This window comes from Camelus bactrianus, chromosome 18 (genome assembly GCF_048773025.1).
Source record: "Camelus bactrianus isolate YW-2024 breed Bactrian camel chromosome 18, ASM4877302v1, whole genome shotgun sequence".
NCBI classification, from domain to species: Eukaryota; Metazoa; Chordata; class Mammalia; order Artiodactyla; family Camelidae; genus Camelus; species Camelus bactrianus.
In genome coordinates this window covers 14,353,138-14,377,562 of record NC_133556.1, presented here as the reverse complement: position 1 = coordinate 14,377,562, position 24,425 = coordinate 14,353,138, and the positions used below count along the sequence as shown (strand labels likewise).

The 24,425-nt window shown below is 51.5% G+C and overlaps 1 protein-coding gene across 1 annotated transcript; it reads right to left on the bottom strand.

Moving 5' to 3' along the window:
• Positions 1–3,531: 3,531 nt before the first annotated feature.
• On the bottom strand, positions 3,532–24,282 carry MVP (major vault protein). The gene is made up of 15 exons (XM_074346095.1): positions 23,478–24,282; positions 17,473–17,605; positions 17,068–17,263; positions 12,502–12,625; positions 12,265–12,396; positions 11,312–11,406; positions 10,866–11,102; positions 9,160–9,441; positions 8,055–8,299; positions 7,779–7,976; positions 6,389–6,775; positions 5,491–5,607; positions 5,207–5,333; positions 4,505–4,693; positions 3,532–3,795 (listed from the first exon to the last, which is right to left on the bottom strand). Exons 1-15 carry the CDS (start codon positions 23,494–23,496, stop codon positions 3,577–3,579), a joined length of 2,700 nt encoding a protein of 899 aa, XP_074202196.1. The 5' UTR covers positions 23,497–24,282; the 3' UTR covers positions 3,532–3,576.
• Positions 24,283–24,425: the final 143 nt, after the last annotated feature.

The following is a 24,425-nucleotide window of genomic DNA, read 5'->3' as shown; positions in this document are numbered from 1 at the left end:
CCATGAATACGCTCTTCCCTCAGGTGGTCTTGAGTCTCCTCCCACCTCTCATTACTGTGATTGAAGGTATCCCTAACAGCTATAAAAAAACCTCAAACAAGATGGGTTATTTTAAACTCATGCTAACTCCTAATCAGGAGCACCTGACTGGGAGGTAGCTCTCCTGAAGCAGAGATCTGGGGACTCAGGCTCCTTCTGACTTATGGTTCCATTATTTTCAACACACAGGACTTCCAAGAACACCCTGCTTGCTTGCATCTCATGCAAGTAGAGGAGGTGCACCTGGAGGATTGCACGAGGCTACTTTTATGGGAAGGCCGGGAATTAGCACGTTACTTCCACTTCCCTTACATTGGCTACAACTCAGTCACGTGGCCACATCTATATGCAAGGGACGTTGGGAAAGAGATTAGTTGTGGGCCGAGGAGGAAGAGAAAATGGATTTGGTAGACAGTGTCTTACCATGCTGAGGGTGATTTTGCTGTTTAAACAGATTTTTCTTATACAAAGGGCACTTAAATCAATTAGTTTATCTGGTATTCAACCAAAGAAAGGCCATTTGCTCCAGTGCCGGAGGAATACAGGCTGTGTTGATTTTCATCAGAGATCACGCTATTTAACAGGCAGTTTAAGGGAACTTCAAGAATAAATTTGGTACCAAATGACTGACTTAGAATATAGCTCTGGCGTGAGCTGGAACTCCACTAAATTTCCAGCAAGACCTTTTCTACCAGAGGTGTATCTTGTCTCTCCACCTATCTAATCAGTGCTGGGGAGACAGTGAAAACCTGTCTTCATGCATGCAGTTTAAAGGGCAGCTTCTCCTATTACCTTACTGGATTTCACAACCTTGTCAGGTAAATGTAGTCAGGATAGGCTAAATTATGCTGTGGTAACAACCCCCCAACCCCAATCTGTTACTTAATACAGCAAACTTTTCTCACTCCTATTGCCTGCTTTATGCCATTTTTCTCTCTAGAACCCAGGCCAATATGTGGAATATTTCTGGTTAACACAGAAAAGGAAAGAGGATGGTCACTTCCCCTTGCATTTCATTAGTGAGAACAAGTCATATGGCCAAACCCAATGGCCATTGGAAATCTATGGGGAGACATCAAGTCCTTAATTGGAAATGAATTAGAGCTCAGGGGTGAGATCGGGGGTGGAGAGATGGATTTTGAATCTAAAGCCATGAGACTGGCCAAGAATGTAGCTGAGTGGGAGAGCAAGGCTCAGAGTGACACGATTTAGCAGCTGAGCACAGGAAGAGCTGGCTAAGGAAACTGAGGCATGGCCAGCGAGGTGGAAAGAAAAGTGGAGCAGGCAACGTCACGGGAGCCTGTTATGGAGGAGGGGTAGCCACTGTGCCCAATGATGGGAGAGGCTGAACGAGAGAAACTAAGTGCTGGGTTTAGCAACAGGGACATCACTGGTGATGCCAAATAGAGCGGTTTCCATGAAGCAAGGGGTGGAGACAGAATCTAATTGGAGTGGTCTGAGGAGATAATAAGAGGTGAGGAATGGAAACAGACATTTGGCTGTGAAAGAGAAGATGTGGCAGCTGGAGGGAATGGAGGGCTAAGGAGAGCTGGTTCCACGTGGGAGGGGGTAGAGCATGTTTATGTACTGGTGACACTGACCCAGGAGATGGGACGAAATGGATGATGCAGGAGAGAGAGGTGATGGATGTAGGAGTGGACGAGAGGACCTGGGAGGAGGGGGAGAGCTGGGCTCAGTGGGAAACAGGAGATAGGACAGAGTCCAGATGGGGTAGTTTGATAGATTCGATGCTGGAAAGGGCCTTCCTGGCCAACATGCTTCTATTTTCTCAAAGAGGTGAGAGAAAGTGGGCAGGGGTGTGGGAGGCTGAGAGCAGAGGAGGTGTGATCAGTTGTTCTAAAGGGGATCTCGCACAAGCTAGTTGAGTGGAGTCAGAGGCCCTTCGGTCTTTCTTGAAGTCTGTTGCCATGAGTTTCAAACGAGATCAGTCAGTATGTGGGGTGTTCTTCCTCCAGGAACACACAGCTGATCAGGGCGGGTGGAGGGGGCGGTAGTCATTTTAAGTCGGGATGGGGCTTTTTCCACTGAGTATCATGGGGGAGGGGGAGGCAGGGGAGGGAAGGAGATTCTGAGTAGATTACATGACAGATGACAAATCTAAGCTGGGCAAGATTGAAGTGAAAGGGGTAGGGGCAGGGGCTCAACGTTGAGAAAGTGGTTGGGGTAAAGGTCAGACTGATGCCTTGAGTTGGAGAAATGGTTGTCGAAAGGCGAGGATGAAGCAGCCAGAGATGAAGTTTCAGATGTGGTGTGGTTATTAGTAATGGCAAGGTCAACGGATGGCAAGGGAGCCAGGCCTGAGACAGGAGGGAACTCACCCTCTATGGACAACTTTACCTGCTGTCACTTATCCTGAGGCTCTGGATACAAACAGCATGAACAGCGCACTCAGCACGTGCCAGGTACCAGATGAAGAGCTTTAGGTTAGTTACGTCTCCTAAGGGAAGGTGTAGGAGGGTTTGTAGGAAGCAGGGGTGGATGAACTGACTCACTTGCCTATTCCATCAACATTGAGATGGCACTACAAGTATGGTGGGCTAAACAGACACCCCCCCCCCCGCCTCAACCAGCCCAGATTTGGGTGGAGCCATTGGTCACAAATGCAGCTCAACTTGGAAGGAGATAAAAGCTAATGGGGTCAGGCCCCGATAGGGGAAAAAGAATAAGACCCTAAAAAAGCCATCAACCCTACTTAAGAGGGGAACTGCTGGCCCATTTCACAGACAAGGAAAAGATCAGGGAGGCTAAGTTCTTCTCTCCCCATCCCAGGATCTTTTGGCTTCCTCAGCAGAGGCCAGGCACCCCTGGGAGCCTCCACTTATGTACCCAGACTGATTGTACTGAGATCCTCCTCCCAAGAGAGTAAGAGCTCAATGGTTGTGGGGGAGCATGAGAAGGGCTCCCCACCCCATGCTCAGAAGAGTCCATACCCGAAGCCCAGGGACGTGCTCCAGTATCCCTCTCCTGGCTCTGACTCCCCCATCTGAGAAGGGACACGTGCACAGGTGCCATGCACAGGTGTGTGGTTTGGCCAGCAGGTGGCGCAAGAGAAAGAGCCTCCCACGTGCTGGAGGTGGGGAAGCTGGGAATGGATACACCCACAGCCAGAGGGTTAAGGCTCAAGTACTCCCTGGCCACGCTGGACTCCTGGAGATATTGGCAGTGAGAAGAGATGTTGCCAGCGCAGGAGCCATCCCAGAGGGGTACAGGCTCCATCCTCTCACCCGTGGCATCATCTCACCCCGCTGGTGTCTAGGAAAGCTGACTGCCAAAAGGATCATTTGACTGCTGTGTGAGACTTGGGGCCACATTCCCATCAGCATGACTCTGGGTTAGTCTTTTCCCTGCTTCAGTTTACTCTCCACTTTACAGATGAGGGTAGCCTGTGGTAACTATCAAGATTTTAGGGGTATCTCCCCCACCCTCATTAAGCTCCCTTGTGATACAGACTTAAGGCAACAGAAGAAGATGGAAATGCCCAGAAGTGTCAGTTTTATTTGTCAGTGAAGTACGGAGCTAAGGCACGACCTGGTTGCCTCCAAGAGCTTGAGGGATAGCAGTGGACTGGGTAAGTAGGCCCCCTCGGGGGCTGGGACCCCCGGCCGCCTTCCTGTCTGGGGACTGGGCCTCAGACCCGAGCCCCAGCAGACCCAAGGCTGTGTTAAAGAGGTTGATGGGAGTGGAGCCATCGGTGATGAGTGTTGATTTCAGGCCCAGGCTCTGGAGCAGTTTTACCTGGAAGGAGCAAGAGGTGGGCAAAAAGTCAGACCTTTCTCTCATCCCCTTGGCCACCTCTCTAGGGTGGGCTGCCACCCACCCTGGTCTGACCCTGCAGCTGCTGCCCAAGCCAACCTCTTAGGATTAGTCAGTGACAAGCAAGGAACGTAAGGGGAACCTGAACATTTCATCCTCTCTTGGGCCTCAAGGGCCTGAAAGGTGGCATCCCTGCCTGCAGCTGCCTCTAGAACTCACCACTCCACCTTCACCTGCCAGGTTGCAGCCATCCAGTCCTTTCTGTTCCTTAAATGCACCAAATTTCATTCTTTGCCCTTGGACCCTCTCCTGGGAAGCAGTTGTCAACTTTACGAAGTGCTCAAGCATCCCCTCTTCAGAGTGGGCCTTCTCACCCAGCTGGCTGGAAGCGTCAACCCCCTCTTCACCACTCTTCCAAAGCACTGGTCAAACTGACGTCCCAACTAGTATACTGTCCCCACAGGAGTGCCAGCTCACCACCAAGTCTAGTACATTGCCTGATAGGACCCCATGCTTGAATGATACGTGTCAGGACACGGGATACGGACACAGTCCAGTCACCACCTCCCCTTGTCCTTCTGTCCCCGACATCGCTCTACAGGTTGTGTTTGCCTCCCCAGCTCTGCCTTCTCCATTCCAAGTATGGTCCCAAGACACACACACAACCCCACCCACACTCTCCCCGTCTCACCTGCATCTCTGGCCCTGCCACAGCGAGGTCCCTGATGGTGCTGGGGCCCAGCGCCTCTGTCATCTGCCTGAACTTCTTCACCTCCACCTCGGCCAGCTGCTGGGCCTTGCTCACCTCCAGCTCCAGTTGGGCCCGGGCATAGACCAGCTCTAGCTCTCGCACTTTCTTTACTCGCTGCAGTTCAGCCTCCTGGAAGGGGAAAAACCAGCATTCTTTTGATTGTGTGGCCCCTGAACGTGTCCAGCAAGTCACCTAGCCAGCAAGCCTGAGGGACCTGAGACGGAGGGGATGGAACTGTAAACTTCCAGTCAGATTTGAACCTGGCCTATGCCACTTTTTAGCTAATGACCCCTGGGAGCCCCTTAATCCAAGCCTCAGTTCTCTCATCTGTAAGATGGAGATAATTCCTACCCTTAATGGGATTTCAAGCATTAAAAAAGATCTTGTATGTAAAACATATGCAATACCTAGCTGGCAAGTGTTTGAGCATGGTATCTGTAAAATGGGTGTAATCATCAGCCTTACCTTCAAAGCAGGTTTAAAGTGAAACGAAATAGGGCAAAGACTTTGTAAACCACAAAGTACTGGAACAGAGCTTTAATTTGGGTACTTGGTATGCTAACAGGGCTTCAGGGACTGCAGTTATAGGGTCTCTTCCAGACCCCAGGGCCACACCCTTCCATAAGCATCTCCCTCACTCACCGTCTCAATGGCCAAGGCCTCTGCCTTCAGCTTGGCCTGCAGCACGGAGCCTTCTCCCTCGATGCGTGCCGCCTCTGCGCGGGACTCGGCCTCCGCCTTGGCGGTCCCGGTGCTCTCCACCGCGGTGCTGGAGGTGGCGCAGAGTCAGGCAGGCCCAGGAGGAAGCCCAGCCCTGCCCTCCTCCGCCCTTGACTTAGACTGTAGCAGCCCATGTGCACACACACGCTCCCCCCACCAGCTGCTTTTCCAAGACCCTCTGCCATCTTTTCTTCTAGTCCACCCACCTCAGAGCCTCCAGCTCCAAGAGTTCCCTGCGAGCTTTTTCAGCCTCTGATTGGTCTAAGATCTTCTGCCTCTCAAGCCGGCCACGGGCTTCTTGTTCTAGTCTCTGAGCCTCATGCCTGGGTGAGATGGGGAACAGGGAAGATGCTGGCATGAGGCCAGAGCTGAATTGGAGCTCCAAGGGCAGGGTCCACAGGCCCATGGGAGGCCCTCAACATGCAAATGAAAGCAAGGTGTGCTCGGCGATCCAGGCATGATTCTAGGCACAGGGGCACATGGCCATGACCAACACCCCTGCTTTCACATAACTTACCTTCCAATGGGGAAAAGACAAGTGAACAAGGATGATTTCAGACAGTGACAAGCTCCTTGAAAACAAGTGATAACATGACTGGGCAAAGAGGGTGCTGCTTCAGTTGGGGAAGAAAGACAAGGGCTCTCCATGGAGGTGATCTTTGGAGGCCAGAGGAGGAGCCCGCCCTGAAGTGCTCTAGAGGAAGAACATTCTGGGTAGAGGGAACAGCCAGTGTAGAAGGCGTTAAGGTGGGAACCCAGCTGTGTATCTGAGGAGCAGAAAGGAGCTAGTGGGCCTGGAGTGGTGAGCTGGGGGAGGAGGCTGGAAGGCGAGGTGGAGATGGCACTGGACCCCAAAGTGCCCAGAAGGCCACAGAAATGAGTTTGGGTTCCAGCACAAGCAAGGTGAGAAGTCATAGGAGCAGGGGTGGCATCTATTCCCACTTTAAGTGGCCCATGTTATCTGCTGGTTAAGGATGACAGCAGGCTGACCACCAGGGGATGCCATGTTACCCAGGTCCTGGCAGCAGGCTGGAGATGGGGACCCTGGATTGGTCTGGCCTGAAGTGGGTAATGTGGGCGGCTGGGCCCCTAGTCCTCACTCACTTGGCAGTGGCCTCCTGAGAGTTGGTGGTGATCTCAATGGCCAGCTGGACACTACGCTGCAGGGCATCCCGGGTCCTCTGGTCCACGGGCTCCACTGATTGCACATCCACACTGCTGACCACCAGTCCATTTTGGGGGAAGACGGCCCGGTCCCGGGGCTTGGGCAGGGCCGTGCTGTCGGACCCCTTGGTTTCCAGGGTCTCAAAGCCAAAGACGGCAGTGCGAATGATGCGGGCTGAGTTCTTATGGAAGTCATCAAAAGTGACAGAGGCTACAGCCCCCCGCACCTGGGATGCAATGGCCTTGCAGGCATCACCCACGAAGTCGGGCACTGAGAAGAGCTTGGCCGCCTCTTGGGGGTCATTCCGGTCACTCAGCTCAAAATGCCTGGGAGCAAAGACAACTCATCTTCAAAAAGGACACTAAAACCCACCCTCCGTGGTTGGGCAGGGTCTTACGACAGAGAATGCTGATTGGTGTCTGCTATCTCAGGTGAAGTCCTGAGAAACTTACATGTTCCCATTTAATTCGCACAGCCACCCCATGAGGTGAGAATGAGCATTATCCCCATTTTACAGATCAGGAAATAGAGGTTCAGCAAGGTTAACTGAGAGGCCTGAAGTCACACAACAGGTGCCAAGCCAGAAAGCTGGACCCAGGCAGTGTGCCTCCAGGGTCTGTGCCCTCAGGAATCATGCTGCAGTACCCCTAAAGATGTCAGCGCCCCAGCTGCCTTTGTCATGGTCCTGGCCACTCAGCCACCAGGTGAGGAACACATGCTTCGGAGCTGTCAAGCATTGCTTCTGCATCTGACTTCTCTCCCCTAACTCTAATTGCTGCCATTTGAGCTCTAACTACAGTACAGGTCACTGTTCTAATTCTCACCGCATCCTTTCAAGGGCCCCCTGAAGCTGATGGTTATGTCGTCATCGCCATTTTACAGACTGGGAAACCGAGGAAAGCACCGAGTACTTGCCCAGGCCCACGGCTAGCACGCGGCAGGGCTTGGATGCAGACCCGTCAGCCTGAGAGCACGTGCTCTTGGCCACCCGTCCACTGCCACCAGTTGGGTCTGATTGACCTTTAAAACCTCATTATTACATATTTGGCTGAAAACACACTGGGAGTTCAGGTGAGGAGTGTTCTATCATGCCTCACGCCCAAATCCTGCTCCCAGGTGAGCCCAAATCTCCCGTCATTCCCCTCCGGCATCAGACTGGATTTGCATGAACTTCTGGGTTTCCTGGTTTCCCCTTGACCATGGCATGGGGCCAGGCATTCTGCCCCTGATTGTGAGCCCAGCACTTGGAGTGGTATTTCTCCTCTTCAGGGTTTCCCTGGGGCAGCACCAGCAGGAGCCCTCACCCTCCTCCACCCCCCTGCCCCTCACCAGTTGTAGGCAAGCTGCAGCTGGAGCCTGGCGTGGTCCGCGGTTTCGATGGTGATGACATCGGTGAAGAAGTCAGGTCCCAGCAGCAGGCAGAGTGCGCGGCGGGCATGGGGACGCTTGGGTCGCCCAGCGGAGAGGGACAACACCGTGAACTGCTCCTCGGGACCCAGTGACACCAGCTCTGGCCCGAAGACCACACTGCAGAGGGAGCGGGGAGTCAGAGGCACGGAGAGCCCCTCCCACCGCAGCCGCAGCACCCCCCTGGCCGCTACTCACCGAGCTTTCTTTGCCCGGTAGTCGTACACCTGCACGGCAGCGTTGTGAGGGACTCGGTAGCTGACCACACGGGTCTTATTCCGGGGAGCGGAGGGCTGAAGGGTCTTGGCCATCTCCTTCTGACCCCTGTCAGCCAGAGGGTCCTGCCCCTTGTTCAGCAGCTCTTCCACCCCCGGAGGCAGCTCCTTCTCCCACAAGACTTCATCTTGGGTCAGCATGTAGGTGCTTCCAATCACAGCACGCACCTCAAGAGAGGAAGATGAGGAGGGATGTCACCGGCAAAGGAAAAAGGGAAAAAGACCCACTCAGCAGCCCTAAAGCAGAACTGGCCCAGGAAGTAGTACAGCATCACAGTTCAACATGGTCTCTGGACCAAGGCTGTGTTCAAGTTCACCATCTGTGAGCTTGATCACCTTGGGCAGCTATTTCACCCATGTGCTTCAGCTCATCTGCAAAAGGGACCCAATAGTGGCGCCCTCACAAGGTTGAGGAATGAAATTACACCTCACATGTCTAGTGCCAAGAATTTGGCATATGGTTAAGTTCCCGAAACTATTTCTTCAAGAGTTTTTCCTTCATGGGGCAGCTTGGAGGGCATCCCAGGGATAGATGCAATCCTAGAACTAGGTAACACACTAACATTTCCTAGGATTCTGAGCTCTAACTTCCAGGTTGGATCCTTAAAAGAGGTTGGAGATGTGGTCCTAGGTCGAACCAAGATCCAGGTTTTGGGTGAGGGACAAAGAGGAGGGACTCCCATCAGGATAAGGGAATGGAGGGAGGTGGGGTCTCACTGTCCCTAGGCCACACCCCAGTCAGACCTTTATGCCAGAGGCCAGATCTGTGTTGAGGACCGAGTCCCCATCCTAAAACCTGGTTCATCTTGCTTGAGAATTCTAACATTTGAAATTAGATATTTAAGACAAAGGGAAGGCAAACACTTTGCAGAATGCCCTCATTTCATAGCCAGTGGGCCTGGATGCTGCTAGCAATGCTGCTGAAGTCCCTTCTGTCATCTCCACCACACATCTCCCCATCAGCATCACTCACTTGCCCAGACCACCATGGCCACATGGCAGCAACGTGCCCCTCCCTCAGCTGTTACCCTTCCGGTCTTGACATCCTGCACATAGATGCCCTCGTTCTCATCCAGAGGGATGGCCTGACGCTCTTCCACCACCTCCACCTTGGCAGATGGCACATACTCCAGGGGTCCGCGGATGAGCCAGCGGTCCCCGGCCTGGTGGGAGACCTTATCCTCATCTTCCCCCTCCTCCAGGGGCTGCAGGGCCCTGAGCAGCAGCCCCTGCTGCTCCGACAGCACGTATACATTCTGGATGCCTCGTTCCAGCTTCTCTCCTGGCTGGAGGAAAAAAGACTTCTCTCCCTAGTGGGGAGAAGTGGAGTCAGGAGCAGTTGTCACTCAGGGCTGTGGTGCCTCACACGGTACCTCCCTCGGCCCCATGTGACCATGGGCTTGTGTTGAGGACAGGAGCCCCCAAAAGCACTCTCCCCACCCCCACATCATACCTTAAATTATTATCTGGACTGTGAGGCTCTCTACAAATGCCTATACATCTGGTCAAACCTGCCCTTGAAAAATTCTGTAAACTGGCAAGATCTGCAAACTGACAAGCTCACCACAGCTCAACAGTTAAGAAGTAAGCTATTATTGCTTTATTTCTCCCCCGTTTTGTTCTCTTGGGATGGTGTAGTCCAGAATTGGTAATATAATCTTTGGACCAAATCTGGCCTGGTGCCTATTTTAAAATACATATGTATTTGAGATATAACCCACATGTTATAAAATACACCTATTTAAAGAACACAATTCTGTGGCTTTGGAATATCCAGAGTTGCCCAATATCACTATTCCCTAATTCCAGAACATTATTACCTTAAAAAGAAACCCTATACCCAGCAGCAGTTACTGCCCAACCCTACCCCACGCCAACACGAATCTATTTTCTGTCTCTATGGATTTACCAATTCTGGACATCTCATACAAATAGGATCATACAGTAAGTGGTCTTTTATGTCTGGCTTCTATTGCCTAGTAGAATGCTTTCAACTTTATCCATATGGTAGCATGTATCAGAGCTTCATTTTTTTTTTTTAACATTTTTGAGTTATTTTAAGAACATAAGTGCCCTTAAACCCAGAAGGATTACTTTTATTCTTTTAATTGATATTCCATTGTCTGGAGATACCATATTTCTAATCTATTCATCAATTAATAGACATCTTGGTTGTTTTTACTTTTTCCACCTCCTGTTTTTGTAAATAAAATGTGTCAAGAACACAGCGGCACTGGTTCGTTTACAAGCCATCTCCACTGCTTTCACAGTACAACAGCAGAGTTGAGTAGTTGCAACAGAAACCAGACAGCTCACGAAGCCTAAAATATCGGTGCTCTGGTCCTTTCACAGGAAGGGTCTGCCAACCCCTGGTAGTCCCATGTATCATTCAGAGAGGGATGAGGTATGGGGTGGCAAAAAGGGGAAACCAAGAAATTTGTTTTACACAGGATGACGTTTCCAGAACAAAGGGTTGTGAAATATGAGAGAGAGCTTCTGGGTCTGCGGGCACAGTGCATGGCCAGGGAGGCGCTCCCAGGAGAGGCTGTGTGTAACTTGAGGTCGGGGATTTCCAGAAAGATCAAAGAGAGGTGTCTCAAGAGACAGAGAACTAAGTGTATGCAGAGGGAGCCAAAGAGAGCTTCTGTGTTTCTAGACCATGCAGCCGGGGTGGGAGGAGGGAAGGGACAGAGGCCCAAGGGCATTCTCTTCTGGGGGAGGTGGAGGCACTTACCTTGACCACACGCTTCTGGCCCAGCTGATTCTTGCCATCCAGTCCAACCGGATCAAGAATCACACAGTAGTTATGGGGGCCCAGGGTGGTGATGGACACGACCCCTAGCACCTCCTCGTAGACATCTGGCACGTGGGCCTCCGTGTCCTGCACAGTCACCAGCCATTCCTCCCCAGTGCGGCGGGACACTCCTCTCAAGTCTCGGAAGTTCTGCCGAGCCCGGAGGTGCAGGGCTGTCTGCAGAGCAAGATGTTGGCGTGTGTGAGCAGACCCGCCTCCAGCTTCCTTGGGGGATCCAGGAACCCCTCTGGCCACCAAATGTCTACCAACATAGGAGGACTTTTTAAACCCTTTCAGGTGACCCAGGATACTCCTCAGGTGACCTCTTATTTTCACGCTCTCTGCCACTGAAAGCCTCCTACCCCTGGGTCCCCCAGGGAACAAACCTTTTCTGTAAGGATCACAGCATCCACCAAGTCCAGAACCTCCTCAAACACTGCTGGGAGGTACGCACCCACGGAGCGGACCAGCCATTCTTCTCCTAGGCCGGGGGCAGAGAGCAAGGGTCAAAGGTTACCCAGCCTGCTACCCAGCTGCCTCTGCCCACTGCCTAGACAACAGGGGACCAGCAGGACTTCGTAGGCCACTTTGAGATGCCACTGACCCCAGGCTCAAGGGCCTGACAGGAGTCCTTGTATTCATTCCTGAGGCCAGAGGAAAACCAATCCTACCCCAGAAAGATTTTAAAAAGCACTTCCAAGTGCCGGAGTTGCTACTATGCCAATACCCTGCTAGCCCTCTCTAAGCTAAAAAGACTGACTTTTCTCCTTCCCTAAAACAGGCAGAACTGCCTCATTAGAGTGGGAGATGCTGTTTAGTCTATTGGAGGAGCAAGAGTGCTGGGGGACAAGTAGCATCCTTGCCCTTCTCGGCCAAGAAACCAGGCCTCAGTCATGGATGTGGAAAACCGGAGTCGCAGTGCCTCAGGGTTGTTAGAGGACTAAGCTATCAGCTGTAAAGCATCTGAACCACACCTGGCACAAAGTAAGCATGGCCTTTGTGAAGACCTTGTTTAATACAACACACTTGTCAAACGCAGCTGCTGGTTGTATATGAACACTTACTCTGTTGATCTAGAAACAGATGTGGCCACTACCCCTGGCTCATGGTAAAGCGTCAGGGGAAGGAAAACCCATGTCAGTGTGGCCAAGATCATAGGATCAGGACCAGGGCAGAGTCACATGAAGAGGGGTGGGGGATGCAGCAGGGGGCTGCCCCGCAACAGCTTTCAAGAGATACCAGGGAAGCACTTCCTCCAGGCTCCTAACCTTCGCCACTTCCCTAGCAGTCATGCCACGGCCTGCCCCGCACCCCTGGGAGCACCCCTTCAGGACTCCACCTGTCACTCTCTCCTTGCCCTCCCGGTCCCAGCACTCCTTGCGGGCCCTCAGCCGCAGGGCCTGGTTCTGCCTGATGATCGTGGCCTGAATGATCTCCATGACCTCCACCTCCTTCCGGGGGATATACGTGCCTGGGAAGAGAAGATGAGGTGGAAGCTGAAGGTCAGGAGATGCCAGGGCTATAACGGGAAGACAGGAAGTCTGACCCTGACCTCGGCTCAATGGAAGAAACTTACCAGGTCCTTCAAATAGCCACTCATCTCCTGCCACCACCTTGTCTCCATTCTTATCCTCAAAATCCAGCAGCGCCTTAAGATGGAGGGCAGTGTTGGGCAGAACCACCTGCAGTGGGGTGATGTCCTAATAGGGAAAGAAGTGGGGGTCATGGGGTATTCAGAACTGTGACCCCTGGAGTCCAACCTGATACCTTGAAGGTCAGAGTCCACAGTATCAATCTCTCCATGTCCCAAAATAAGACTGAGTGGAAGGTACAAGGTAGGGGTGGCCCCAAAGCCATCTGGTCTGAAGAGTGAAGATGGAGTTGACAGGGCAAGAAGATGCCACTTCAGATGGGCCAAGGACACAACTTCCTCTGCAGAAGTGCTCAAACCTTGGTTTGAACTAGGAATTCAGCCGGGAAACTGGGTAGAGGGCTTGATGGGAGAGGTGGGAGAAGTACCTGGGAAGCTGAATAAGTGAGTATCTCATGACCCAGCATGCACGGGGGCTCTCTAGGAAGTATAAGGAGGTGGGAAGGTATTAACTGCAGGAACAGGCACACTTTATGTGTGAGAATTTGTTTTCAAGGTTGCCTCATGGTCATAGGACAGCCATTATACACCAGCCATCATATCCCCTCCATCAGGAAGGGGGACCTGGCAACAAGTAGCCAAATCTTTTAAACGTTTGTACAAATGTTTCTACAAATAGGACTTCACTTGATCTTTGATCTGAGGGAGGCAGGAAAGCAAGGAAAGAGGCTCATGGAGGTTAAGGAACATGATGAAGGTCACACAACTAGTAAGGAACAGTAAAGGTCTGAACCTCCGCCTCTAGTGAAAGCTACCTGCCATACTTTATTCTAACTAGAGTGGCCCCAGTCACATAACTGCTTCACCCACTGACCACGCTCTGGGCTGGGGAGAGGCAGAGCTGGAGGTTTACTGCCTGGGGAAGCTTCTCCCTGTACCCCTTCTATGCACATGGCACATGACTGGTTGTGTTGGCGGCAGGACATTCCCCCATCTTCGTGGAGTTTAAGTTCCAGCAGGTGATAAGACACAAATAGACCACACCCTCCGAGCAGACTGCGGACGGTGTCAAGGGAGGGAGACTGCAGAAGTTCAGATGAAGTTAGGAAAGGCCCTCAGAGAGTGGCATTTGAACTGGGGCTCAAAGGAAGAGCTGGCTTTTGATGTAAAGGTGTTGAAGAGGGAGAAAAGGTGAGCATCCTGGGGAGAGCATGTAGTCCACTATGGTTTTCATTTCTCACATCTACTGCACAATGTACATCAAGTCTGTCTTTATCTTTGCCATTGTCCTCATCTAAGCCACCAATACCTCTTGCCTGGATGATGGAAATATCTTCCTAATTTGTCTCCTGGCTGCCACCTTTGTCTCCTTCCAGTATGACCCCCCTCTTCCCCACCACTGCGATGTTCCAGCTTGGGTGACAAGGTACCCAGTAGTATTACCAAGTGAGACGGGAAATATGGGAGAACAGATTTGGGGGTAAAAGGAAGTGTTAGGTTTGGATGTCCAGTATAAGGTGTCTGTGGGACATCCAAGAAGGGGCTTCCTATAGACAGGGGACTCATAGTCTGGAGTGCCAGCTAAGGTATAGGGTTGGGTGTCTTTAATGTAGATGAAGTGGTCACGGCCACAAAAAAAGAGGGCACAGAGAATATTCAGGACAGAACCTGAAGGCAGAGGGGACAGGAGAGAAGATGAAAAAAAGACATCTACAGAGCAAAACATTAAGTTTTAATAAGAGGGCAGATCAACAATGGATGTGGCTGAGAGTCTGTAAGACACAGAATGACTGTTCACTGGGCCTGCAGTGAGGATGTCTTGGCGTTTTGCCAAAGTGGGTTCAGTGCAGGTGGGGACACGGGCCAGATGCAGGGGCTTGTGAAGCAACAGGGCAGAGAACACCAAGTTCAAGTTGTCAAAGACTAAATAAGAAAGAGAAAGCAATAAATAGCCAAAAATTAGATTCATAGGGCTATTCATACAAGCCCATACAAATTTAATGTGCATATCCTGAGACCCAGCATTTTTTAGTTTCTACTCTCAAAAAAAAAAAACCAAAAAATAAAAACTAGAATGCACAAGGACATGCAGACAAGAATGTTCATCACAGCACCATTTTTCCTATAAATTGGAAACATTCTAAACAATACCCAGTAAGAGAATGGCTGAACTTCTATCCATCATATGGAATTACATACAACAATTAAACAAGAGATGACTTACATACCAAGATGGAGAAGTTCATTCAAAATACTGACAAGTGGCGATGTACTAGCCCTTATACAAGTAAGTTATAACCAACATTTTTTTCTTGCTACATACTTTTGTGAATGCATAGACATATCTAGAAGTAATACCCTGAGTGGCTGATAGTAGATGCCTCTGGGGAGGGAGAGCAGATACTGGTGTGGGAGTCAGAGAGGACTTGACCACCTTATGATTCTTTAGAATGAAAAGCTTGCACTATAGTAAGCCTTTAAGGCTAGAAGACGGAAGAGGCAGAACACACTTACTGGCCAAGAGAAAGGCATCAGTAGTGGAGAAGTTGACAGGAAAGAGACGCTCTAGGTGGGGACAAGATCCCAAGAGATAGAAGGATGCATCTTCCTGAATCTACCAATGGAGGGGAACCTCCTAGAGGCTCCAATAGGTAGGAAGGAGATAAGGGAAGGGGACAAACACCCAGACCCTCCCAGATGGCCTCCATTTCTATGTAAGTGATCAAGTCGTTTGAGAGTGAGAGGGCACAAAATAGGAGAAGAGTGGAGAATGATAAATATTCAGAGGCCTACAGGGGCACAAAGGAGAGAAAGCTGGTTGAGAAGGAAGAACTAATGAGCAGGGCTTGGGATGGAATGAACCACATAACCCATTAGCTACTTAGAATACTGTTGTGGTGGATCTGCCCACGTGGCTACTAAACCCCTCCGGGGTATCAGGATGGAGAGGGCAGGTGGGGGTAGCACTGATCCAGGACTGAGTTTGGGCGCAGGTCCGGCGCACAGAGAGTGTGTGTTAAAAGGAAAGGTTCAGTGGCAGCAAGGAGAGGCCAGGCAGAGAATCTGAGAGATAGGACAGAAGATGGCTGGCTAGGAAAGGGACACTGAGAGAACATGAGAACAGAGGCCGGCTAAGAAGGGGACACTGACGTGGAGGAGGAGCCGGGGTTTAACTTCAGGTAGGGGAATAACCAACCAAGTCTAACCAACCAAGTCCAGAGTAAACACGGCACTGGGTGAGGTTGAAGCAAAATGGAAGAGGCGAGGGTCAGAGCTGAGGTGAAGAAGGCCGAGATGTTGATGAGGTCATCACAAGGACATTGGTGAGACTCTCAGGAGGGTGGAGAAGGGAGGCTCGAGAAGGTGCCACCTCAGTGATAGGAAAGGAAGTAATGCGGGTAGAGGCAAGGGCCTTGAGGGAGGGCAAGAGCTGACTCTGGAGAGAAAAGGGGTCATCTCGGTGGCATCTGGCTCTGAGGAAGCGGAGGCCCTGCTGTCCTGGCACCCGTGGGGTCTGAGAACGAGCTGCTGTGGGCTGGGGCTGCCAGGGAAGCATTGGTTAAAGAGGCAGAAACGAGGAATGCTCTCCCTCCCCCTAGGGAGCTCCTAAGTGCTGGTACTCGACCACCCACCACTGCTCAGCTCTCCCCCAGAGGGGGATTTAGTTTGACTCAGGTAGAACTTGGATATGGGAGATTATAAAATTTTTGACAGTTTGAGACACAACAAAACACAAGAATAATACGAAGAATTCCCCTAAACTTCAGAGTTATCATGCTAGTCATCTTCATCACTGAACATCTCTACACATATTTTCCCCAAAGTGTCTGCATCTAAGTGCAAGGGAATGCCTCAGAGCTCCCCGGGTTTGGGTTGAGAGTTGTCAGACCATCTCCCCACCTAATCTTCCAGCCTCCAGAGGATATTATACTCCCAGGATCAAGAAGCACTGCTTAGTAGGGGAACGCAGAGTGAAACAGACTAGAACAGCAAGGAGGTGAAGGAAGAAGAAATGTTACGGAAATGAAGGCACAATGCCATCTTACGCAGGCCCAGGGCCTGAGGGCAACATGGAAGAGGGCCTAGTAGGCAGTGCAGGTCTGCGACGGCTTTCCGCGGGACAACCACAGGCGTCCGAGCCTGGACCTTGTCTGGTCCAGTATTGCTGTCACTGCCTACTAACGTCTGGCACTGTTCGAGGGAATGAAATGCCTACTCTCGGCACAAGTTGTTTGGTGCCAGACTGGCAGGGGGGCTTCCGGCAGGCTCTGGAGCCTGGAAGATTAGATGGTGAGATGGGCTGACAGCTCTCAAAGGAGGTGCAAGTCTGTTGTGGGCATGTGAGGAGGAAGGGGGTGTTTGGGGAAGGTGAGTGGAGGGGTATCGAGTCAATTCTGCCCCTGGTGAAAACCAGCAAATGTCACCCCCACCCCCTCCCATGGGCCCAGTTTGTTCTCCCTCCAGAAAGCAGCACCAAACCTGGGGACAAGGTGACAGGGCAGGGCAGGTAGAGTGGGTACGGGGGGCGGGGGTGCGGGCAAAGCCAGGTACCTTTTCCAGCACCTCCCCTGGGTACAGGGGGAAGGGGTCCTGGGCCAGCCGGATCTCTAGGTCAGCGTGGCGGAGCCGTACTTGCCCCGTGATGTCGAATAGCACTGAGCCCTGGGCATCCCGGGACACCGGGTTGGCCACCGTGCAGTAGTGCCGTGGAGGGATAGTCACCATGCGCAAGGGGGCAAACAGGATCCTGTTGGAGGGTGAGAAGCTGTGTGAGGACCCAAGGGACCCCTGTTCCTACTCCTGAAGGAGGTAGAAGATGGGAGAGAAAGCTCCCTGTCACTCAAGCCAGGGCCAGTCCTGGTGGGGAACAGAAGGGGGAGATGGACGATCATGCCAGTCGGACTACCAGGCCCTCCTTGGCCCCAGATGCCCCCACAGCCCTGCCCCAACACCAACCTCTCATTGTCCTGCCGGATGTAAGTCTTTGGCCCGACCTCCACACGGGACACGTTGCTGTTCTGGTCCAGCACATGGATGTAGTGGTATGGCGGGATACGGATGATGGACTCCTCAGTTGCCATGGTGATTCCTGAACTCAGGGCAGCACAGAGTGTGACAGACATGCGGGGAGAAAATAAAAGATGGATACAGGGGCTTGGGATGAGGCCGGCATGAAGACTGGCTGGGGAGGGGGGAATGGATCCTTCCTCCTCCAGCTCAGATTCTTCCATCTTTTCGCTGTTCCCACACCCACCTCTTCCTTTCTTCCCACCCAGGGCAACACTACCCATCCAGACCTCAACCCTGCCAAGAGATGCTTGGTACAGCTGACCACAGAAGCCCAGGGTTCTCTGCCGGTTCCTTTTCCTCACTGCCACGATTTACCTCCCCCAAGTTTCCCGCAGTACTGGAAGGGGCTTTAGAGCAAAACTTTCCCAATCTCCAACACCCACAGTGTAGGAGGGCGAAGTGAGCCGAGTTGGCAGAGGTGGTCAGTCTCCGGTGGTGCTGTGGTCTTCACCAGCACGGCGGGGAGCAATGGCTCTGAGTAGCTCCTGGGCTTCTCCAGGGGCAGGCTCCTTTATTTCAGGGGATCCTGAGGGCCCCAGCTGTATTCAAACATTAGCTCACAGCTCAAGAATATTTGCATGATCTTTGCTTGCACCTCTCCCTCCTTAAGATTTAAGCCATCCTGGGATGAACTGGTCAAACAGGGGCCACCTCCCAAGAAGGCATCCCTGATGGAACTGATACTCCCATAGAATCAACTGGATTAGAAACACCACAAAGTATTCTAGTCCTTTCCTTCCCAGTTCTCTCTGGTCTGTTGCCACCCATGACTCCCTGCTGTCATGGATAGGGGTGGGTGGGAAAGGGAGAAGCAGTAAATGAGTATTCTCATTCTACCTGCTTCTGAATCCTGGGTGGTTACATCCAGTGCTTGGCCTGTTCAGGAATGTCACACCTAAACCCCATCCCTGCCTCCAACATGCCTTTGACTTTGGACATGTCCCCTGGAGTCACATCAAGGGAACCAAGTTTATTAGGCAACTCAGAACCTTGCCTTCTGCATTTTTGAAGCCACCACTAGAAGGGAGCGGTACCTCAACTACTCCACCATTCATCCAGCTTCTAATCTGGGTGAGAAATAGGAAGTGAGGAGGAGGAAGGGGGAGTGGCTTGGCACAGGAAAAAGAGGCAGGAGCCACAAAATTACAGAAGCAAGATGAAGTCCAAGAGTTTTATTTGATCCACACAATCTGTAAACATTTTTGTTCAGGAATTGTGAGTTTTCATGAACTCTCAATTCTTGCTTTTCTTGAAGAATGGGGAGCCAGGCCCTATATTCTCACATGGCAAACTGGCTATATCCAAGTAACAGCTGAGCCCTTTGGGTGGGACACAAGCTTTCCTGCTTACCACAGTCCCCACCACTCCCTGTTGTCTTACATCTGGATCGATGCACTCACATCACCGTGTGGCTCCTGTTCAAAACCTGCCAAGTCAGCATCATCTGACAGAACTTTCTCTAATGAGGAAAATATTCCTAATCTGTGCTGTCTTTGGACTGACCACATGTTACTAAACTCATGAAATGTGGCTAGTGTGACTGAGGAACTAAATTTTAAATTTCAATTTAAATAGATGTGGCTGGTTGATCCCATAGTAGACAGTGTAGCTCTAAGTAGCTGAGTACCAGATAGGGACGAGTCATGCAAGGCCACACAGCAAGTTAGTGGTACCATCAGGACAAGAACCCCGATGGAATGCCTGGTCCTGTCTCTTCCAGTGGCAGCGTGGTGCACTGGTCAGGGGCATGGGTCAGCCAGACTGCCGGGGCTTACTTACAGTTCTGATTTGCTGCTTTCCTGCCTTGTATTGTTTCCCAATGCCTTATCTCATTTTGAAAGAGGTTACAGTTTTGATCTGTCTTCTTGGTACACTTTCCACATCAGAGGGAGGTTACTCTGCTCCTTATTCTTTCCATTGCAACTTTGTATGGGATTTGACCTTGATACTTTTCTGTTGCCTGTTTGTGAAGTTAATTTCCCTTAACTTCTCTAACATCAGAGCTCCCTCTCCTGTTGATTTCAGGTAGTGTTTGATAATACAGGTGCTGGCTTTCTGCTTTCTGTTCTCCCCACTCTTACCTGGACCTTCGCTTTCCTTCCCCTCTACTGCCCATCCTGCTCAGCTGTGCTTCTGCTCCCTGGGACAGGGCCCCGTAAGAGCCCCCGAGGGCTATGTCTGCCTGGATCTTGGTTCTAACCCTTACTGGATGGGTGATCTTAGACAAGTCTCTTGCCTTCCCTATACCCGTTTCCTGGCCTATAAATGGAATGGATAAGGCATCAACCCAAGCTATGAGGACGGAGTTAATCATTAAGCACTTGGAACAGAGCCTGGCTCTTAGAAGCACTGTGTGGCTTACAGCTGAGGCCCATCTCCTCCACCTACTTAGGGGATGTGACCTAGGACCAGAGGCTCCCTATCCCAACTGGCATCTTGGCCGTAATCTTCCCTTGTTTACTGGTCAGGAAGGTGGCAGGTCTTGTGTCGCCCCAGCTGTGGGGCTAGGGTAGCAAAAGGGCATCCAACAGCCAAGTGAAGCCTCTTCCTGGTTCTCTGCAGGGTGGAAGCTTGGCCAGGAAGCCAGATGGGGGAAGAGGAAAGGCTAGGGCTGCAGGCGGAAGTGTGGACTGGGCTCTGTGAGGCCCCACAGGGAAGGTTTGAACTTTGGAAGGCCATGTGAGGAAGAAAAGTAGGCTCTGGGAACAGCCTCCAATGGCTCCTTTGGACCATCCCTCACCCCCTGCAGCTGAGGCCTCTCCACCATCTGTCACCCAAGCTGGGCCCAGTCAGGGGGGCCGAGAACCTCGCCCGGCTCAGTGACTCAGCTGAGAGTCATCCTTAAAGATGATCAGGCTGGGCTCCTGCCCTGTTCCGAGGCCAGGCCCTTGCCCATCATCCTTGTTTCAGTACCAGGACCCAGTCTCACTTCCCTGACCACCCGCCCACCCAGCCCCAAAGCTGTGCCTTCTATTTAGACAACCTGCTAAGTTCACCTGAGAACAGGCTTTGCCATCTCACTCCCGTCATCCCCAAAGTAAAGCCTCAGTAGAGGGCCTCTCAGGGGATCCAGGGAAACCACCTGACGTCAGGCAGCATGTTTGTGACAAGTCTGACTTAGACTTTTGTGGTTTACCAGATGACATGTACAGTTACAGCATTTTACTTCCAATATAAGGCCCTCAAAAGACAATGGTTAAGGATTATGTTGACTTTCAGAAGGTCCTGCCCAGCCCTGAGTTTAACACCAACTCCCTAAATCCACCGGGACCTCCCTTGAGTGTCTGCTTCCAAGACCGGCCCCCTAGTCTGCTCTCTGGGTACGTGTCCAGCCTTGCTGATGACACTGACCCTCAAGTGTCATGAGGCTCTTGCATGACCCAGTCAATTTTCATGCAAAGTCTTAGAGACCAGTGGCTCCCCCACTGCACCCCTCAAAGAAGGAAGGGGTAACAGTTGGATGAGCAGAGAACAAAACAGCCTGTGAGAAGCAGAAGCTGGGTTCATCCTCTAATTAAGAGGCAACTACTCTTGACCTGTCTTGGCTCAAAAGTAAACATGCAAAATTTAATAAATGAGTCATAAGTCACTACACATCAGATTTTCAGGGTCAATTGTGAGCAGCTGACACAGCGGATCTTAAAGAGCAGACACCTAAGTGACCAGCCATGCTGTGTCCACCGTGAACAGCAGCATTGGCGTCACCTGGAAGCTTGTTAATGCACAATCTTGGGTGTCCCCCCCCGACCCCCCCTCCGCTGCCGAGCTGCTGCATCAGCACTTTAACTAGATTCCCCAGTGATTTGGGCATACATTAAAGTATGAGCAGCTCTGGTCTAAAACAGCCACTCTCAACCTGGACTACACATTAGAACCACCTGGAGATCTTTTAATACCACCCATCTCTGGGGATTGATTTAATTGCTCTGGGGTGGGGTCCAAGCATTGCTATATTTAAAACTCTTCCACTGACTCTAATATATAGCAAGGACTGAGTTCCATCACTCCTGACACACTCTTAGGCCACTTGCTAAGCCTGCGTCTTACTTTCCTACTAGACCATGAATTGGAAATAAAAGTGACTCCTCCCTGGAGTTAAAGGGGTTAGAGACTGGAAAATGTCTAATGCTCAGTATGAGCTCAACGAAAGGTGGCTAGGAGGAGGAAGACCAAAGATGACCTCAGATTGCAGACTGTTCCTCAAAAGCAGAGAGCGTCATGTATTCTCCAGACCCTCAGCCCCATGTCCAGGTAGACCCCTAACCAACACAAGTCCCTTGTCCCAAGCCTTGGGCCCTGGGTCCAGGCAGGCCCGAAGTTGGAGGCAAGGTCGCGGGGCCAGCCTTGCCACCACCACCTCTATCAAGCTTAGGTTTAGAAAGTGCACAGGAAATTTCAGCACAAACAGGAACTCATCTTTGCCGTTCCCTTTCACTGATTTTAAACATTCTAGTCTGTTTAGAGAATGTGACAGTCACATTAGTCAGGGGCTAGGAAGAGGCTATGTTCACCAGGCAGCTTCCCAAATTAGGGAAATTATTTCCTGCTTTAGGGGATGACCATGGAAACTCTTGAGAACCTGTCCCAAAGTCACTTCCTTTTTAATGGCAGTTTCTTTTTATTTATGGGGGGGGGTTAATTAGGCTTATTTATTTTTTAATGAAGGTACTTGGATGAGCCCAGGACGTCATGCATGCTAAGCACACGCTCTGCCACTGAGTTATACCCTCCTTCCGTAAGTCACTTCTTTTAGCAGCAAAGTTTGAGGAACTTTTCTTCCTAGGAAAATCTTATCTGTGCTCAAATTCAACTGGACCACTTTGCGGGAGCAGCAACTCATTCTGGGAATGGAACAGCTCTGCCAGTTCAGGATGCTTCTCGTCCTGTTTCCATCCTACCTCCCAGATGCTGCCAATTAATGCCAGTCATTGAAGGCGAGGGTTGACTAGAAGTGACCTAGGAACCAGGCTTCAGAACTCCTGATTCAGGTCAGTGTTTTCTAATCCTTTCCAATCATAGGGCTCAGCTGGAGTGTTGATTCTGAGGTCTCACCCCAGGCCCCCTGGGATAAGGTTTCTAGGAGAGAGACTCTAGTATATCTTTGGCAAGTGTCCCCCCCCTCCAAAAAAAAAAACCAGTTCTCACTTAAGAACTTAAATCTGTGCCAGGCATTGTGTTAAATGCTTTCATTTAACTCATTTAATCCTAACAAGAACCTAGAAGTTAAGGAATTTGCTCAGGCTCACACAATGATCAAAGGACAGAGCCAGAATTCCACCCCAGGTACTGTGAATGCAGCTCCAAACCAGGAAGTAGTGTGGCTTCTCGGGTAGAAGAGTCAATAAGATTCTGAACTAGAACAAAGACTTAGGGACTTGGGTGAGGCCGGGTGCTCTCCAGGAGATAGTGCCAGCAGCAGTTCAAAGGTGAGCGTGCTCTCCAGGAGACAGTGCTAGCAGCAGTTCAAAGTGAGCATTTCCTACAACCTGGGTGGCAGCATCCAGCAAGAAGGCTAGAGTTACCTTGGAGCTATCTGCCTTTCCCTGGGCCAGCTGTTCAAGGTGGCTGCCCTACCTGCCCATGGCTTCAGAGAGCTGCCCTGCCCAGAAAGCCTCACCTGCGGGCAGGCTGGGTGTACTGTGTGCCAAAGGAGGAAATAGGCAGGAGGTTCCAGGAGTCAGTTGGCACCCCTCGTGCCTTTCCCCCATAAAATCTAGGGGCCCCACCCAGACAAGGTGCAGAGAACACCGGGTGTACCTGCCTCAGCTATCACCCACCACCCCTCTATGCTTCTAAATCCCCAGAATCACAGGCTGGAGCGTCCAAAAGAACTTCCTGTTTTTACTTCCCAGTCTGTCCCGGGGGAGAGAGAGAAAAAAAAACAAACAAACCTTGTTCACCAAACTCCATGCCTTCTGGAAATCAAGCCCTCCTTTAATGTCACTCTGCCAATGACTTCTCAAATGATCTGCAAGGCCCACAGTTGGCCTAGCCTCGAGTAGGGGGCGTTTGGTAGAGTTGAGGAATCTCAACGGGGACAAATCCCATTCTAAGAGCTCAAGGAGACAGGCCAGAGCTCCAGGGTGGTGGATGGGGTGGGGGCGAAAGGATGAGTATAGCAGGGACCAACCTCACTCCAGGAGGGAGTCTGAATGGACCCCTTAAGTTCCCTCTGCCCCTGCTGATGATGTGGGAGCTGGAAGTCAGAGAGGCCTAAGATTTGGGGGGTGGGGGTGTTAGCAAGGTGACTAGTTGATCTCCTTTTATTTCAGAAGCCAGAGAAAACTGCAAGGAGGAAAGCAAAACCTCCCAAGGCTAAGCCTCCACCCATCTTCTCCCCACTTTGGTTCAGAGACCAACTGCCCCAGCCGAAGCCAGCCCTGAAGGCAGGACAGAGCTAGAGAAGGCCTTGAGGGACACAAGGCCCCATAACTGGTTTGGGGCTTTGGGGTCAGTACGAAGTACTCACATCCAGAAGTGTGGCTGGCTGCAACAGACTCCTCAGATCGGGAACGCCTTCACCGGGCCCTAGGGATCACTTCCCGGCAGGGCAGGGCAGACTCGGGGGTGGGGCCTGGGCATTTAAAGGGCCCCTGCAGCTGGTTCTCATTTTTTTTTTTTCCTCTCTTCTGGGCGGCTTCCACTGCAGCTGAAGGCACTGCAACTCATTCAGTGCTCAGGAATTCCCGCCTCAGAGCCAGCTGGCAGCGCTGGAGTGAGCCTGGGAAGGGTCCAAGGCCAGAGACAGGGGGGCAGGTGCTGACTGAGTTCACTTCTACCCCATCTGGCTTTAATTTCCCAATCTAGGTGAGTACAATTCTGCCTTGCCACAACTATTT